This window comes from Equus asinus, chromosome 8 (genome assembly GCF_041296235.1).
Source record: "Equus asinus isolate D_3611 breed Donkey chromosome 8, EquAss-T2T_v2, whole genome shotgun sequence".
In the NCBI taxonomy this organism is placed as follows: domain Eukaryota; kingdom Metazoa; phylum Chordata; class Mammalia; order Perissodactyla; family Equidae; genus Equus; species Equus asinus.
In genome coordinates, this window is record NC_091797.1 from 78,335,944 (window position 1) to 78,355,272 (window position 19,329).

Here is a 19,329-nt window from a genome sequence, read left to right on the forward strand (position 1 = left end):
AATAACGTTACAAAACAGGTAGTATAATAATTCTCATTTTACAGAGGAAGAACCTGAGGCTCAGAGAGAGTACCGTGCTCAGGAGCTTATGCTTAGTGAGTGGCAGAGCTATACTTTAAACCCAGGCATTCTGATTCCAGCGCCAACGCTCAATCTCTTTACTAAACCATCTCCTAATATATGACACCACACAGTGTGTGTGCATATTTATAAGGCATAATTTAGGTATCAAATTTATATTCTCATGCTAATCTCATTCTAAGAGGCAGGGAGAAACAAATATTCTTTACAGTACCAAAGGAGTATGCCAGTTCCAGAGAAGTAGAGTTGTTAGTTAGAGATGGGCAAGTTACAGTTCTCTATGACTGCCCACCACTAAGGCTGTACCCCGCTTTCACCTATTTTCTGATTCATCCAGTTTATTTATTCTTCCCACTCATATTTATACCAAGCACCTGCTGTGTGTCTCGACACTGCTAGGTCCCAGGTGATAGATAGAGACAAAGATGAGTAAGATAGTCTTTGCCTTACAGAGCTTCAATTTATAGGAGCAGATAGACATGAAAATAGTTGCTGTGCAACGGGGTAAGAGCTCTAGTGAAGGTATAGAGAAAAAGCAATGGGAGTGAGAAAGTAGTACCAGGTTCTGCCTGGAAAAAAAGAGCAGCCTTTCCAGAGGGGTAAAGCTGAGGCTACGATGTAAAGATGAGTGGAAGTTCACCAGGCGAATACAGCAAGGCATTCCAGTCAGCGGGCCCAGCAGGTGCCACAGACTGGAGCAGTTGTGTTGGGAAGGGGCTAGAGTAGAACCATCAACTCTAGTTGGAAGGAATAAGCAAGCTAGTCCTGGGAGCATTGCCCACTCATCCATTAGTGGGAGTCTGTGGAGGACAGTGTCCTCAGTGAGGGTGAGTCAGTCCTTCAGGCCCCAGAGACACTTCATCTCTGTTAAGCCCTCACACGAAATGTGTTGATGACTTTGGGAGCCTATAAATAAATTTCTCCTTCCATCATAAACTTTGGCCTTGGCCTAGGAATATAAGTAAAACAAAATGCAAATCAACCTCCAAATTTTTAATTCTAAAATTTACTCCCCAATTCAGCAAATTTCCAATTACATATCATTTTGAAGATTTACTGCTTTAGAATCCTTTTTTTAGATTCTTAACATAGTTTATTGAATCCTTATGGCAGCACTGAAGTGACTTTCATAAACTTGTAGGCTGACCCTAACTTGATTTTTAGTAAGCTTTTTAACTATAGAAATCACATAAAAAGCTTAAAAGATTTTGTTCATGATTTATGGATATTTATTAATACATATATTTAATGTTAACATATCAAGTGTATTATAAGACATACAAAATAGAAGTTATAAAAGAATGAGATGAAGGTAGAAAAAATTTGAATATCTTGCTAATCTTGATGATAGCATAGTATCAATAGCTCAAGGCAAAATATATGCGTAGGTGGGAATTCGTCATTAATGATAGTTAATATAAATCCAAACTTCAGGTATTCTTAGATAATTGTGAATGTTTCTTTTTTTAAGTATAATTGACATACAGTATCATACTAGTTTCAGGTTTACATCATAGTGATTCTCTATTTGTATATATTACGAAATGATCCCCACGATGTCTAGTGGTCATCTGTAACCAAAGTTATTGTAATATTGACTGTGTTCCCTATGCTGTACATTACCTCCCCATAGCTTATTTATTTTATAACTAGAGATTTGTACCTCTTAATCCCCTTCACCTCTTTCACTTTCACCCGTTTGTTTCTGTATCTACAAGTCTGTTTCAGAAGCTTAAAGATTTTCATGACGGACTGACTACGAATAGAATTTGCTTTAATTATTTTTGTTTTTTCCGCCAGCTTTTAATTTCAAGCCTATAGGAAAGTCTAGTGTAGTGATCTCATACACCCTTCATCATATACCCTTCACCTAGATTGACTAATTGTTAACATTTTGCCATTTTTGGTTCATCACTATACATGTGTATATAGGCATGTATCTGTATGCATATGTGTGTGTTGTGTGTGTATTTCTTCCTGAACCTTTTAGAAGTCAGTCTAGAAACAGGGCGATGGTGAGCAGTTAGGAGGCTGTGGCAGTGGTCTGTAGGAGGGCTGAAGGTGTCACAGTGGCCTTGTGAGAGCTGGGAGGAGGTGAGTCCAGGGCATCTTGGGAGTGGATAGGAGAGACTCCTCATGTGTCTTTTCTGGTAGCCAGAAAGGTTTCTTGAAGGAAATGACAGGTAAACTATAATCTAAAGGACAGTTTGGGACTAGGTAACCGTTGGAAGCGAGCATTCCAGCCAGGGAAGCAGCGTATGCAGAGACCTGGTGGCAGGATATCATCATGTGTTTGAGGAAACTGCATGCAGATTTGTGTGTCCAGATCATCCAGGTTAAGGTGAAAAAGGAAGTGGAGTTGCTGTCGGAAGGGGGGCGGCAGATCTTAGAGGGCCTTTTAAGGCAGGTTATGTTGAGGGCAACAGGAGCTGATGAAGGTTTTCATTGGGGTTACAATGTGATCAAATGTGCAGTTTTGGAAAATGACTCTGGTTGAAGAGTGAAGAAAGAACGAGAAGGAGGTCTGAGAAGAGGCAAGGGAGCCAGTTAGGCTGTTGCAGTGATCTGTGGGCGAGATAATAGCAGTGAGAGTGGAGAGAGGTAGACGGAGATTTTCAGGAGGAAGAACTGACAGCACAGAGCTCCCAGAGTTGAGGTGGCTGGTGGAGGATTGAGGGAAGTTGGGAGAATCCCAGTGTTCTAAGCTTGGGCAGGTAAGTGAATGGTGGAGCCCTTTACTGAGCTAAGGAACTTAGGAAAAGGAGTATGGTGGGGTTGGGGCGGGGGGGCGGGGGGGGTTGCAGAGACACTGAGTTCAATTCTGGTTGTGGTTGGAATCGTTTGCTGGAGATCAGTGGAGATGTGCGGTTGGCATCCCTGAGCTCCAGGATGGAGGTCTGGATTGGAGGCAGCGAAGGCAAGCTGTGCCTCTGCCTTCTTTCACGCAGCATGGTCCTCAGCATGTGCATACGGCAGCTCTTCCAGGCCTCACATCTCCAGGGGGCTTGGAGGGCAGCCTTCCTGAAACACATCCAGTGCAGGCGCCAGGGAGCCCGGCGATGGACACATTCTGGTGGCGGCACCTACAGAGCGGTGATTTTTGACATGGGTGGAGTCCTCATTCCTTCTCCAGGGAGAGTGGCTGCAGGTGAGCTCTTCCTTCTCTTTCAGCTTCAGAGACTGAGGTGGGGGCGGGGGAATGGTGATAAGGGGAGACAGAGGAACATTGGGCCGCAGTGTATCCCAGTGGGTGACATTCTGGCTCTTGAATCAAATGCCAGGCATCATTTAGTGGCTGAGTATCTCGGGCAAATTATTCAACTTCTCTGAGTCTTGGGTCCCTCATCATTAAATTAGGGCTGATCATAGCGGCTACCTCTTTGGGGTTTGGGGAAAGTTAAGTGAGACAGTTTGTGGAAAGCATGTGCTTAGCACAGTGAGTACTTGGCTCGTCCTAAATTCTCAGTAATTTAGAGTTGCCGTAGATGTTGTTACTGTTATTGCTGGAATTTAACCACCTTTCCCTGAGAACTGTGCTACTTCTGAAATCGTGCATGTTCAAATCCCTCCTTTGATCACAGCCTTCCCTTTTCCTCTCTCCTCCCTCTAAACCTGCTTTTGGACCTACAGGATGAAACCTCTAGTCTCTGATCCTTTGTTTATTGGCCCCTTCTGGTTTTACTTTTTTTCCTACTCAGTTCAACTGACTTAAGTTCGATTCATTTTGGCTTCAAGTGTTAGAAAACTTAACAAACCAGCGACTGAAACAAGGTAAAGTTTATTTCTTTTGCATAAAAGCCCAGGTATATGAGCTGGGGCTGGTATATTCCCTGTGATGTCAGGGACTCGGGCTTTTTCTGTTGTGTTGCTCTGCTGTGAGTACTCTTCATTTCCAGTTTCACCTCATGGTCTGTCTTGGCTGCTTCACCTCCTGCCATCACATTCTCATGCCAACCAGCAGGAAGGAAAAAGTGCCAAACAGCTCTTCCTGTCCTTTTGACCTGCTGTGGTGGCTGGCTGGGCAATTCCCCACCTTAATGCAACCCAAGTACAGGTTTTCCCTGCCACTGGGTAGGAAATTACCCAGCTGTGCAAACTGGCTAGAGGGGCCATTGTTTGAGCTTTAGCTACATCTGAGACCCTCAGCCTCTCTATTCCTCCACTCATGTTCCTCTCGCATTTACCACAAGGCTGTTCCAAACTCCCACAGAGTCATCATACTCTCCCACCCCAAACCTTCATACTTGGCAGGCAGCTGAGTTTCCTCTTTTACAGAGAACATAAAGATCACTGGACAGGAATTTTCTCGACTTTCTCCAGAGGATCTTGAGAACCTGTTTGCTTCTGTTCACTCCAACTGCTTCTACCCAAGTTTAGACCCCTGTCGTCTCCTCCCCGCGCGATCACGTCAGCCTCCTAACTCCCCTCTCTGCCTCTGGCCCCCTGGGTTTTGCACCACCCTCCACACAGCCCCCAAAATTACCTTTCTAAAACTCAGATCTTATCCCTTCGTTCCTCTGCTTCAAATCCTTGAATGCCTGCACAGTGTCCCTTAGATTAAGTCCAAAAGCTTTCTCCTGGGGCCCAGGCCCTCCCACAGGTGGCCCTCAGTTGGCTTTCCTGTCCTCATGTCAGAGCGTTTCCCGTGTGTGCCCATAGTTCAGCTGCTGTGGACTACTGGATGTTCTCTGAATGCGCCAGCACACTTAGACTCGCGTGCCTCTGCGAGCTCTGTTCCCTCTGCTGGTGGCTACCCTTCCCTGCCTCCTTTGCCTCTTCACGTCCTACTTGTACTTGTAAAGGACGAGTCAAATGGTATGTTATTCAGCACAGTGCCTGAAATCTTTATAATCTTCTGGTGGTTGTTATTACTGACTTCAGGACTTCCCTTCTGTTAAGACTTCTCTGGCCTCCTCCCTGGGCAGAGTGCCCTGGCTAGCCTGTTGCCCTGTCGGGTTAACCTGTACCAGGTGTGGTTTAGTTAGAGTGCCCTGGCTAGCCCGTTGCCCTGTCGGATTAACCTGTACTAGGTGTGGTTTAGTTAGAGTGCCCTGGCTAGCCCGTTCCCCTGTCGGGTTAACCTGTACCAGGCGTGGTTTAGTTAGAGTGCCCTGGCTAGCCTGTTCCCCTGTTGGGTTAACCTGTACCAGGCGTGGTTTAGTTAGCGCTGGGATGCGTTCGTGTCTCCTCTGTGGGGCTCTGAGAACCCGGGACCCCGGACCTGGAAATTGCTCACTTGGCCTTTCCCATGTAGCTGGCAGGCGGCTCAGTCATTCAGGAAGTGCTGGAGGGACATACGAATGAGCCAGGGAGCGAGGCCTTCTGCTTTCCTCTTGCTCTTTTCTTGACTGAAACTTCTAATGTTATTTATTTCAAATGAACCATCTTAAGGGTCATTTGATAGCAAACACTAGAATTAATATCACCTCAAATAGCTTGGTCTTAATATATTTTTACATATAAGCCAGGGGTCAGTGAACTACAGCTTGTGGGCCAAATCTGGCCTGCTGTGTGGGTTGTATGGCTCATCAGCCAAGAATGGTCTTTATATTGTGAAACAGTTGGAAAATGTCAAAACAAAAATAATACTTTGTGACACGAGAATTATACAAAATTCTAATTTGTGTCCATAAAAATCAAGTTTTTTTGGAGCACACAGCCATGCCCTTTCAGACATATTGTCCATGTATAGCCCTTTTCAGAAGGGGTGCTAACCCCTGGTTTAAGCTGCTAGTTTACTGTAAAATTAGTATGCACGTGACAGAAGCTTCAGGGTGCGGCCAAAACACATTAGCATTGCATTCAGGGAGTATAATATAATCAGAGTGTTTCATTTTTGTCAGTGTGATAGATGAAAAATGCTATCTTTGTTCTTTTCTTTCTGTTATTTTAATATTCACTTTTCTGATTTGCCAGGAGGTTGAGCTTTTCTTTCCTTTTGTAGATTTATTGCTCATTCAGTTTTCCCTTTCTGTGAATTGCTCGTTTTTCTTGTTGATTTGCAGTAATAAGCTTTTGTGTATTATATCGCTGGCACGTATTTTTTCCCTTCTGTGACTTGTCTTTTATTTTTTTTTATAGTGTTTTTGCCATACTAGAGTTTTCATTTCTGATGTCATCACAATCATCTGTTGTTTTCTTTATGACTTGAGCTTTATGAGTCTTAGTTAAGACAGTATTTCCTTTTTCAAGTTCATAAAGATGTTCTGTATCGTTTTCTAAGTTTTAGAGTTTTATTTTTCTGATTTGGGTATTTAACTTATTGGCAGTGTGTTTTTGTGATGGTGTGAAATAGGGATTTGAATTTTTTCCCTATTGAAATTCAGTTATGCCAACCTCATTTATTGCCTAGCCAATGCTAAACGTGTATAAAATGAAAAGGTAAGGGGGCTGGCCCCGTGGCCGAGTGGTTAAGTTCGCACGCTCCGCTGCAGGCGGCCCAGTGTTTCGTCAGTTCGAATCCTGGGCGCGGACATGGCACTGCTCATCAAACCACGCTGAGGCAGCGTCCCACATGCCGCAACTAGAAGGACCCACAACAAAGAATATACAGCTATGTACCGGGGGGCTTTGGGGAGAAAAAGGAAAAAATAAAATCTTTAAAAAAAAAAAAAATGAAAAGGTAAATTTCCTGTTGCCACTTCCAGCCCTGTTCAGTCAGTTCCAGCCTGCAGTGGTTATCATTGTGAAAGATTTCCTGTTTATCCTTCAAAAAATTGCCTATACACACAAGAGTGTGTGTGCGGAACCTGCATATACGAATTGCGCCGTACCCTGCAAGCGGCTCCATACCTGTCTCTGTCTCTCTGCCCCAGTGGAGTATCTTGGCAGCTTTCTCCCATCAGTAGGCACAGGGCGGGTTAGTTCAGGGGTCAGCAGACTTTTCCTGTAAAGGGCTAGGTAGGCGTTGCGAGCACTCCCGTCTCTGTCGCAGCTATTCAGCTCCACTGTTGTAGCGAGAAAGTGGTGATAGACAATAGTAAACGAATAAGTGTGGTCATGTTCCCATTATTTCCAGTTATGTTGTGCCCGTTATTTACAAAAACAGGAGACAGATTTGGCCCCCATGTCGTATTTTGCCAACTCTTGGTCAAGTTTATATAGTTTAACATCTGTGTGCTATTCCAGTATGTGGATTTACCATAAGTGATTTAACAAGCCCTTTATTAATATGCATTGAAGTTTCTAATTCTTTTTATTATGAGCAATTTGCACAAACAGCCTTGTACATAATCTTTGCTTACTTTTATAAATATATCAGTAGGACAAATTCCTAGAAGTGAGATCACTACATCTAACGTATGTGCATTTAAAATTTGGCTCTCCGTAGAGGTTGTACGTGTTTACACACCCATCAGCAGTGTGTGAGGGTGCCAGCTTCCTCACATGCTTGCCAACTCCGAGACTGTAAAAAATGCTATACACTTTAGTTCTAAAATTAAAGAAGTATTATTCTTTGGATTGAGTTTTAAAAGTCTCGCTCTTCTCATGGGGCTGGCCCCGTGGCCGAGTGGTTAAAGTTCTGTGCTTTCTGCTTCAGCGGCCAGGGCTCATGGCTTCACATCTGGGCATGGACCTACTCCACTCATCAGCCATGCTGTGGAGGCATCCTACGTACAAAATAGAGGAGGATGGGCGTTGATTAGCTCAGAGCTAATCTTCCTCAAGCAAAAAAAAGAGGAAGATTGGCAACAGATGTTATCTCAGGGTGAATCTTCCTCACCAAAAAAAGAAAAAGTCTTGCTATTCTCAAAAGACATACACCAAATTGGTAACATCAGTTATTTCTGAAGAATGGGATTCTTGTAATTTTGCTTTCTTTTTTCATACCTTTCTATATTGTCTGAAATATTTTCAATGCACAGGCACTACTTTATCAAAACAAAAGCTGTGTGTAAAGTATATTATGTCTTAGATATAACTATGAATGCTAGATATACTTTTGCCCTGTAGCAGCTGTATTATAGGAAAACAACCGTGTACAAGAAAAAGCAAACCCTGCCCAAGTGTTCCCAGTATCCACAAATGCTGATCCATCACTGCCTCTTTGTGGATAGAAATTTTCCTCTGTATTCCACAAAGACAACATCTCCCCAGTGATTGTTTCCATGTGCCGGCTACACTGCCGTAAAGGGTTACTGCAGGTGACAAAATGCAGGGCTGGTTTTGGAGTGCTGTCGGAGCCTGGCTTGTTACCTCATGCACTTCCGTACCATGTGCCAGGACCGTGTGAGGGACCTGGTTTCTAGGAGCCGGCTAACAAGGTGCCAGGGAAGGAAATTCATAATGCAGTGTCCACAGTCACCTCAAGCGAGTGGTAAGGACCCAGCGCTTAGCAGCACTATCCCCTCAGTCACACAAATTAGTATCGCTGTTCCCTTAGCGATCCAAGGCTGAGATTTTGGATTTCCTGAGTTTTCCCGAATTCCCAGTAGAACCCACCTGGCACCACAGTGATGCCACAGGAGCTGGCATGTCATTGCCCTGAGCTCCCCAAGCCCCAGCCCTTTGTCGATGTATTTCACTTATGGCCTACTTTCCTTCCTCTAGAATGGGAGGTCCAAAATCAGATCCCCTCCGGAACTATCTTGAAGGCCTTGATCTCGGGTGGTGACAAAGGGCCTTGGATGACGTTTATGAGAGGAGAGCTAACAACAGAAGATTTCCTGCAAGAATTTGGGAGACTCTGCTCTGAGATTGTGAGTGATAAACATACTTGAATTTCCATATTCTTTTTGCCTAGAGAAGTGGATGCAACACTCTTCCATTAAGTTGGTTAAACTGCAGATAAAGAAGTGAGAACTTAGTCATTCGTTCTAAGTATTTAAGCTATTTCTTCCAGCCTAGGTACTCAGCTTTCATTTCCTATGTGAGTAAGTACACACATTCTTTACTAAGCCCCTCCGTCAGCTGTTGATCATCGGAAACAGGCGCTGTCTGCATAACGGCTTTGATCAGAAAGCTTATTGAAAAAATAGTACTGAGCCTTGCCTCTATACTGGGCATTGTTCTAAGCTTGTGTAACCTTCACAATAACCCTGCTAACATATAATTTAAAATATAATTCTGTGGATGGATGCTAGTGGTTGAACAACAACGAATGTACTTAATGCCTCTCAACTGTGCACTCAAAGTGGTTAAAATAGTAAATTTTATGTTATATATATTTTACCATAATCTTAAATGTATATATATATGGAAAACATTATGCTAAGTGAAAGAAAGAAGCCAGTTAAAAAAGACCACATATTGGGGCTGGCCCCGTGGCCCAGTGGTTAAGTTCGCGTGCTCCGCTGCAGGCGGCCCAGTGTTTCGTTGGTTCGAATCCTGGGCGCAGACATGGCACTGCTCATCAGACCACGCTGAGGCAGCGTCCCACATGCCACAACTAGAAGAACCCACAACGAAGAATACACAACTATGTACCGGGGGGCTTTGGGGAGAAAAAGGAAAAAATAAAATCTTTAAAAAAAAAAAAAAAGACCACATATTGTATGATTCCATTTACTATATGAAATGTTCGGAATAGGTAAATCTATAGAAACAGAAAGTAGATTAGTGATTTTCTAGGACTGGGAGTATTGGGGGCAGGGGAGGAATGGAGAGTGACTGCTAATGGGTATGGGGTTTCTTTTTAGGGTGATGAAAATGTTCCAAAATGGATTGTGGTGATGGTTGCACAACTTCCAGAATATATTAAAATCATTGAATTATACAGTTTAGATGGTTGAATTGTACGGTATATGAATTTTGTTTCGATAAAGCTGTTATAAAATGTGTGTGTGTGTGTAAAATAGCAGACTTGCCTTTGCAGATTTTGAAATATGATAACATAAGAGTTTTCAAAACCCACGTAGATTGAATTTAAAAAAAAAAAAAAACGATCAGAAACTGAACTTCCTAATGGTGATGCTGAGGCAATACCAAATTGTTAAATGTCTTCTGGATCGTTAAAAATTAAATTACATCTGCTCAATACACTTTTAGAGTTTAATGTATCCTCTTATGGTGTTCTGATACCTTTTTACATTGACAGTCCATGAGTGAAATAAGGAACTCATTTAACTGGAATATTGATATAAATAGCTCAATTCCCTAACCATTGTACCTCTAATTCTGAGTCACTTTTTACAGCCTGGTGTGCAAAGTTCTGCACAGGGGCAGCAGGCCAAGGGCCCGGCTCTTACAACCAGGTAGCAGTAGGAGGGAGGAATGTGTATTTTCTCTGTTGGTGATCAGTCCTCCTAGCTCTTAGTGATTGCTGGTTTTCCTCTCCCCCTCATTCTTAGTCAGAGACCCGTGTGCCTGTGGACTCCTTTTTCTCTCTGCTGACCAGTGAGCAAGTTGCGAAGCAGTTCCCAGTGATGACTGAGGCCATAACTCAAATTCGGGCAAAAGGCCTGCGGACTGCAGTCTTGAGCAATAATTTTTATCTTCCCGATGGGAAAAGCTTTTTGCCTCTGGACCGGAAACAGTTTGATGTGGTAAGCTTGCAGTGATCCAAAACGCTCAAGACAGGGTCTCTGTCCTGGCTGCAGGATGCAACATTAAACACTGCCTTTTAGCAGGTCTTGAGTGAGTGGGTTTTGTATTCAGACACTTGGCTAAATTAGGTTTCGGCATAACAGGTTGAAAAGAGGACTTTTAGAACATCACTGAGCTCTTAGCAAGGTCAGACGTTTCTGGGCTTTGATCGCTGGTTGAAACCTCAGCATTAGAGAGGCCCTTCCATTCTGAATTGGAACCTTAGTCATCACATGACATATGCTTCCGTCAGCCCTTGCGTCTTCATGGCCCTTTGACCTTTTCTCTTCAAAGACCAACCCGTTGCCCTCTCTTTCTACGGCATTAATTCTTAGACCAGCTCTGTCCCGTGAAACTTTCTGCGGTACTGGAAATGGCCAGTATGGCTGCTACTAGTCACGTAGGGCTGTTAAACACTTGACATGTGGCTAGTGTCACTGAGGCACTGAATTTTATTTCATTTTAATTTAAATGTAAATAATCACATATGGCTAGTGTCTACTGTATTGGACACAGCACACGATGCTATACTCTAGAAGTACCCTGAGAATATCCTGAGGCAAGAGATGGTCTTCCTACTTCGCTAAGAGAAAATAGATCATTATCCTGGGATAGATGTGAATTATTGATGGATGACTTGCTTAAACTTCACTGAGTCGGAAAACAGGTTCTTATTGAACAGTTACTGTGTGCCAGGCGCTGGGCTAGGCATGAAGGGATGCTGTGTTGAATGTGACAGACACAATCCTTTCTCTCTGGAATACTCACTTGTCACATTTCAAGTGCTCAGTTGCCGCACGTGGCTAGTGGCTCCCTCTTGAACAGTGCAGATATAGCATTGCCATAATCGTAGAAAGTTCTGTTAGATAGTGCTATTACAGGACATAAAATCTAGTAGAATTGACAGGTGGAAATTCAAAGCACAAGCATTGGAAATTAACTGCCCAACCTAATGCTGTTTTCACCTTCTACCTCCCTCCCCCTTGTGGAAAGCCCCTCACAGACAGAGTTCTCTCCCCTCTGTACAGCTTTCCTGGCTCCATACCCGCCCTGATTGTTGGTTTCCCCGCTCATCCACAACACAGCCTTCCACCAAGCTCCCTCCCCTCTGAGTGCTCAGGGACCTCAGCCAGTTTCAATCCTGTCTCTGGAGCTTGTAGCCAGGTGACCGTGGGCCATAGCTTTGCCTCCCTGAACCTCAGTTTCCTCACCTGTAATTCAGGAATAGCAGTTTCTTTGTCATAGGGTAGCTGCATGGATCCCAGAGAAAAATGTATGCAAAGGCTATACGTTCTATACTTTGTACAATGCTTGGCACATAGTTAAGGCTTCAGTATACTGTGATTATTTTCAGAGACTCCTTCCATCCAGTGTGGCTATGGGGATATGTTCATCTGGACAAATTAAGTTGGCCAGGCTCATATTGGGCCCTGCAACTAGAAGCTGCCATTTAAAAGGCCTGTGAGCTTCTGTAAAACCATGCACGTGTTCATTCAGATTTCACAAACTCTCTGGCATCTGCCGTCCAGCAGCTTTTCTGATGGCTTTTCATATTTTTGGTCTGTAGAAGATCTGGAGTTTTGAAAACCCATTTCCTCAAGAGAAAGTGTTTAGGTTTTTGTTTTCTAAAGCTATAAGGCAAAAAAAGTATTTTGATAGGGGTAAAGATAGTGTAACCAGGGCCCAGCCTGGTAGCCGAGTGGTTAAGTTCACACGCTCCGCTTCAGTGGCCCAGGGTTTCACCGGTTCGGATCCTGGGTGTGGACATGGCACCGCTCATCAAGCCGTGCTGAGGCGGCATCCCACATGCCACAACCAGAAGGACCCACAACTAAAATACACATCTATATACTGGGGGGATTTGGGGAAAAAAGCAGAAAAAAAAATTCCCATCTCAGCCATTTTAAGGATACAGTTCATTAGTGTTAAGTATATTCACATTGTTGTGAAACAGATCTCCAGAGCTTTCTCATTTTCTGAAACAGAACAGAAGGAGAAGGCCAGGGATCTTGTCAAACTTAAGTCTTAAGAATTTTTTCAGGGGTCAGTCCAGTAGCGTAGTGGTTAAGTTTGCACACTCTGCTTCAGCAGCCTGGGGTTCACACGTTCGGATCCCAGGTGCAGACCTACACCACTCATCAAGCCACACTGTGGTGCTGTCCCACATACAAAATAGAGGGAGATTGGCACAGAGTTGGCTCAGGGACAGAGGAAGATTGGCACAGATGTTGGCTCAGGGACAATCTTCCTCAAGCAAAAAGAGGAAGATTGGCAAGGAATGTTAACCCAGGGCCAATCTTCCTCACCTAAAACATAATCACTGATGAGAGGAGATGAGATGTCTGCCCGTCAGAGCCTGGCCCCATCCCCATGGGTTCTGTCCCCTCTCTCCTCCCTTCTCTCGGCCGGGCACAGCTGTGCTACTTTCCTGCAGCTTGATTCAGTGATTGGTGCTGAAACACCCAGCTTCTCTGCCACCCACTTTTGACGTTTGCTTTAGAAGGAGCCTCTTTGTTTTCTTCGGCTCATTCAGGTCCTTAGGAGACAGGAAGAATGGAAAGAGAGGTCCAGTCTATGCAGGACATTTATTTACCTAAAAAGGCAGCTCTCACCCAGCTCTGAATAATTCGAATGTGGCGTAGAGGGAGGGGCCCTCAGGTTTGTGCTTGGTCTTGGAGAGGGGGGGTCGTTCCAGGAGCGAGTCAGGGATTTACCGCAGTTCTATTCTTAGGGTAGACCAGAGGGTATTGGTTGTTGGGCTCTCTGGCCAGGTGAGTCCCATTTTATAGAGGATTAAGCCCTGAGGACGGTGCGAGAGGACTTCCTGGGGTTGCTGGGTCGGCGAGGGCCTGACTCTGAGATGGCTTTTTCAGGGTTCTCCTGAGCCCTCGGCCGCTCCCCCAGTTCCAGATCAGACACACGGCTGAAACAAGGCTGTTGGCGTAGGAGGCTCTTGGCATGAAAGGAGCAGTGTCTTTGCCACTGACAGTCTCTTTGCGACAGCCCTCCTGTGCGATTGATCTGTCTGAACTGAGTGTGGCTGTTTTTTAACTTCTGAAATATAGACATTAAGGTTATGTCTCTTTTGTAGCAGTAAACAGTGCCTTCTTTCTGAAGAAATGGTGAAATACTTTCCCTAAAGCTGAAATTTCCAGCTTTTCTTCTGCTCTGTGAAGCCACAATATCTAATACTAGCAAAATGCTTTGTCATTTTGGAAATCATCCAAGTTTCATTTAGGTTTCACAACAACCACTAAGACAGGTAAGGTGGCTGTTAGTGTCCCTGTTTTACTGATGATGCAACTGAGGCGCATCGTGCCTTTGCTGTTTGCACAAGATCACTGTCTGAACCAGAACTTTGGTTTTCTAAATTTGCCCCCAGGTTGTAACTCAGTATTTCCAAATCACTCAACTTAAAAAACAATACCATTGGGGCTGGCTCCATGGCCGAGTGGTTAAGTTCACACGCTCCGCTGTGGCGGCCCAGGGTTTGGATCCTGGGCGCGGACATGGCACCGCTCGTCAGGCCACGTTGAAGTGGCGTCCCACATCCCACAACTAGAAGGACGTGCAACTAAGATATACAACTGTGTACGGGGGGGGTTTGGGGAGATAAAGCAGAAAAAAAAAAAAAAGATTGGCAACACTTGTTAGCCCAGGTGCCAATCTTTGAAAAAAAAAGAAAAGGAAGATTGGCAACACTTGTTAGCCCAGGTGGCAATCTTAAAAAAAAAAAATACCATTTTATATCATAACACTCTTTTCTTTTTAAAGATTGGCACCTGACCTAACATCTGTGGCCACTCTTTTTTTTCCTTCTTCTCCCCAAAGCTGCCCAGTACATAGTTGTATATTCTAGTTGTGGCATGTGGACGCTGCCTCAGCATGGCCTGATAAACGGTGCCATGTCCGTACCCGGGATCTGAACCGATGAAACCCTGAGCTGCCGAAGTGGAGCATGTGAACTTAACCACTCGGCCATGGGGCTGGCCCCTGTATTGTAATAGTCTTAAGTTATTTGTTACAACAAATCTCAACTGTCCTCCTCTGCTCTTCTTTTCAAAAACTATACCAGCGTCCATGTGGGAGCACCACATTTGGGACATTCGCTTCTCATTCCTGTGCTTCCCTCAGGTCGTGGAGTCCTGCCTGGAGGGTATCTGCAAGCCGGACCCCAGGATATACAAGCTCTGCTTGGAGCGGCTCGGCCTGCAGCCTTCTGAGTCCATCTTTCTTGATGATCTTGGACTGAATGTAAAGGCAGCTGCCAGCCTTGGTATTCGCACCATTAAGGTAATGGTCACTATTTTTTGAACCCCTACTGTGTGCCAGGCACTAGCCTAAAGCATTTCTGCGTAGTCCTCTCACATTCCTAGTTGTGGCTGAGTTTAGTGGCTTTCCCCCATGCTGCTATAGTCTTTATGTTTTATTAATTATGAAATCTATATGACTAGCTGCTTGTGTTTTTAATGGGAAGTCAGACAAACACATACTAAGAAGACAGTGTGAGAAAAGAGTTACACAAAGAGGTGAATAGCTTAAGACCTTTGGGATGGCAGTCAGGCTGTCCTAGTGATGCTGTTCTGGGTGGGGAGCCAGGCTCTAGCAGCCACACAGGCCACCGCAGGTCATGGCTGTGAAGCGTGAGAAGCCACATGAGAGAGGGTCTCAGTCCAGCTTTCTCTGTTTGGGTTTTCACTGTGAGGCTGATGGGCTCGCCGGGACGGAGTGGATGCTGCAGCACGACGTTCTGTCCTCCTGCGTGAGGGAGTATCGTAGCCTCTTAACCGGGCTCTTCCCAGCAGAGAAGACAGTTTAATGTGATTAGGATGAGGAAACTCATTCCACGGCTTCCTCATTAGCTGAATATCCTGGCTCCAGAGTCCTTGCTCAGAGAGCTGACTCCGTGGATATTTCCCTCTGAAAAACTCCCCTCTTAGGGAGCAGACAGGAGGAGAGGTCAGGGTTGACGGTGGTACCTGTTCACTTCTCTCTTTGAAACCAGGTTGATGACCCAGAGACTGCAGTAAAGGAACTGGAAACTCTTTTGGGTTTTACATTGAGAAAGGTGATTCCAAACACTCGGCCTGTGAGAAAGACCATGGAAATTCCAAAAGATTCCTTGAAGAAGTACCTCCGAGACTTCCTGGGGACCCAAACCACAGGTATTGAAGTTTTTGTATTTTGGTAAAGGCTACCCCTTCAGTCTGGTCCTCACAGTCAAACCCTGGTGGAATGTGCTGGGGACAGAGAGGCGCTGTGGTGAGGAGAGCCGTGGGCCCAGCGGATCCGAGTGCTGCTTTCAGTTTTGCTTGGGGAAAAAGCATGAACCTCCTTTTCTGTGGGTCCCCAAGTGTACTTCCCCCTACCCCCGAGAGTGTGGAGTGGCAGCAGCAGAGGAGGAGGGGAACTTGAGGCCAGGCCGCCAGCTGTGCCCGGGGGCGTTGAAGCGTTTCTGAGTTTTTTGAGATGACAGCCTCTTTTGTGAGGGTGACTTAGAAGTTGCATGAATTTAAAATGTGACAAGTTGTCTCCATCTCTTCAAAGTTCTCTCTCTTGTTCTTCACATTCTACCCTCAGAAAAACAAGTGCCTCCTGAGCTTCTGAAGTTTCTACCTGGTGACACAGTTGCGCCTCACTCACTGGATCCTTGAAGAAGTCTTTCTGTGTGGCGCTTCACCTTATGGTGTTTTCCAGTGGTGGGGTTGTTTGTAGCGCTTCTGCAGAGCTCAGGGGCCCTTTCTGCCCAGGCCAGCTAGCTCCTGCAAACTCCCTCCCTGCTCTTCTGACCGAGTGAAGTGAATCTCCATCCAGAGTTCAGCCTTGTTCTGAAGCTGCGGGTTAATTAGGAAGTTTCTGTCAGGGAGCCACAGAGTTCCACCCGCTGGGGTGGGAAAGTGCACCTCATGAAGGCGGCTTTGGCTCGAGCTGCAGGCCTCTGCAGAGCGCCAGTGTCAGGCGGCATTTGGCCGAGCATGGGCCGAGGGACGCACAAGGATGCTTTTCATCCTCAGGCTCGAAGCGTTCCATTTAGCAGGATGGGTTGCCATGGCTGTGCTTGTGGCTGATAGACAGAACGAAAAAGCTTTTCTCCACGGAGCAGGAGCTGGCAAGAGGGACCAAATAGGACACCCGCACAAAGTGAGAAGTTATTGTAGTGTAAATTGAGCGACCTCTGCCACATGGACGGCAGGTGATTCTGGGCCCGAGCAGGCAGGGTAAGCCTGGGATTCAGTCACTTCTGGTACCCAGGCAGGAGGTGCTTTTCTTATGGTGCATCCCAAATAGGATATTCTGCATCCCGAATGCGGGACTCATTAAAAAGAAAGCACGTCTGTCCAGATCTGTGCTCCGGAGCTGGTTTGAGTTTTCTTTGTTTTCACCCTTGCAGGCCCAATGGAACTCCTTCAGTTTGAGCACGGGCAGTCAAATCCGACTTACTACATCAGGCTGGCAAACCATCAGCTGGTTCTGAGGAAGAAACCCCCGGGGACACTCCTGCCATCCGCCCATGCAGTAGAGAGAGAGTTCAGGTAGATCCCCAGGCACAGAGTGCACTCGCCCACCAGCCTCCGCAGCTTATCCCTGAGCACTCCATTGGAGTGCCTTGAGACATTTGAAACTACAAGTGTGACTCTCCAAAATTATTTCAAATAAGAACATGTAACCTAATTTTATTCAGAAGTTTGTTTTCTCTTGTCTATACTTAAACTAGACTTTTTTTTGGAACCTCTAGATTAAAAAAGGTGTTAGTGAGATATTCTTTTTTTTTTTTTTTTTCTGAGGAAGATTCGCTCTGAGCTAACATCTGTTGCCAATCTTCCTCTTTTTGTCTGTGAGCCACTGCCACAGCACAGCCACTGACAGACAGGTGGTGTAGGTCCCGCCCAGGAACTGAACCCAGACCACCAAAGCAGAGCACTTCTAACTTAACCAATGGCCACCAGGGCTGGCCTGAGATACTCTTTAGTCTTACCCTTTCATCTTAAAAGCAGTCTATTAGCGGGGCTGTGGCCCAAACAAGCGTGGCCATGAGTTGATTGTTGTTGAAACTGTTCATGGGGCTCATTACATGAATCTCTCTTCTTTTATATATGGTTGAAATTTTCCATAATAAAATATTTCAAAGAGTAAATATACTACAACCCATTCCAAATAAAATAGTTTGCTTTGCATACAGGAGAATTTAAACATATTAGTTTGAAAAAAACCAGCTGCAATTCTCTTGGAGAGTGAGTGTCGAAGCTGTGAATGGGCTCGAAGCTGTGAATGGGCTCTCGAGTGGGGCTTCCTCTCCCGGAGACTCCCTCCTCGTCTTCCTCTTTCCTGCCTTCCTGCCTGTCGTGCTCTGCAGAGGAAAGTTGCAGAGAGTGATAAGAAAGGAGTGCTTTCAGCTCCCGGCCCCCTGGTTGTCGCCGCTCACTATCTCTCCCCTGCACTTCTTGGTCCTGGAATCTGACTCCTCCAAGTGTTGCAGAGACTGATGCTTGACGGTTATGAAGTTAGGGGTTTGTCTGCAGGAAAACCTGTAGCAGTTTCTGAGCGTTTGTATGTGTGCCCACAAAATAGCAGGTATGTATTTACACAAGAGAGACCCTAAAAGTGTAAAACCAAGGGCCAGCCCCATGGCCTAGTGGTTAAGTCCAGCCTGCTCCACTTCTGCGGCCTGGGTTCATGGGTTCGGATCCTGGGCACAGACCTACACCACTAATCAGCTATGCTGAGGCAGTGACACACATACAAAATAGAGGAAGACTGGCACAGATGTTAGTAAAGGACTAATCTTCCTCAAGCAAAAAAAGAGGAAGATTAGCAACAGATGTTAGTTCAAGGTGACTCTTTCTCAGCAAAAAAAAAAGTAAAACCAGCACTCTGTTGTATGCATCCTGCTTGTGAACTCTCTCTAATCATTCTAATGATAGTCATTCTAATGATTAGAGAGAGTTCCTCAGTACAGAGGTACTGAGGAATTCTGGAGTGCTAGAATGACATTCCAAAAGTCCAGGAATGCATGTAATTTCCACTTTAGTAAAGGAATAAAATGTGCATTTGAAGATGAAACGTAATATAGTATCTGCCTACAAAATGCAAATGTAAATTTGAACAACTGTTTTAGAAAACAGTATGAGATAACTTATTAAACACCTCAGAGTAGTCTTACTTTTAGACTTAATAATTCCAATTAAGGGATCTCTCTTAAAAAAATAATTCTAAATAGGGAAGACAGCTTTATGTATTTATATGTTCACCACAGTGTTTTTTATAATAAAAAATTGGAAACACCCTAAAAGTCCCATAATCGGGAAATGATTAAGTAAACCTAGGTATATCCATTTGTTGCAACAACAGTAGTCGTTACCAGCTAACGTTCATCGAGGGTTTAGTATGCATCACGCACTTGGATAAATGCTTTGAGTGCATTGATTCAAAACACTCTCACAACAACTCCGTGACGTGTTACTACTCTGATCCTCATTTTACAGATGAGGAAAGTGAGGCTTAAAGCACCACGCCCAGGACATACACCTAACCTGTGAGTGATGGAATCTGGCTTCACCCCAGGGACTGTGAGAGTCCATAGCCCAGCCTTAATGATTATGCTATTACTGCAGCCAATAAAAGTATGCCTATAATAACACAAAAATGTGTATGATAAAATTTTAAAGTAATAAAAACAGATACAAAGTATACATAGTATCTTAGCTATTTTTTTTAAGACTTATG

The 19,329-nt window shown here is 44.8% G+C and overlaps 1 protein-coding gene across 9 annotated transcripts in view; it reads left to right on the forward strand.

Annotated features, from left to right (window-relative positions):
• The window catches only part of ACAD10 (acyl-CoA dehydrogenase family member 10), a 50,771-nt gene that overhangs the window by 1,223 nt on the left and 30,219 nt on the right, over positions 1-19,329 (forward strand). For 4 of the 9 annotated variants that reach the window (XR_011505334.1, XM_044775869.2, XM_014858663.3 and 1 more), the window contains exons 2-7: positions 3,030-3,229; positions 8,632-8,780; positions 10,371-10,565; positions 14,740-14,898; positions 15,611-15,770; positions 16,997-17,138. Coding sequence is in view for 8 of the 9 variants with exons in the window: in XM_044775869.2 (XP_044631804.2) it covers positions 3,031-3,229; positions 8,632-8,780; positions 10,371-10,565; positions 14,740-14,898; positions 15,611-15,770; positions 16,997-17,138 (1,004 nt within the window). In the remaining variant the exon portion in view is untranslated. Of the gene's footprint in view, positions 1-2,679; positions 2,796-3,029; positions 3,230-8,631; positions 8,781-10,370; positions 10,566-14,739; positions 14,899-15,610; positions 15,771-16,996; positions 17,139-19,329 lie in introns of those variants that run through there. The other 5 variants (XM_014858664.3, XM_070516063.1, XM_070516061.1 and 2 more) reach the window with 4 other exon arrangements.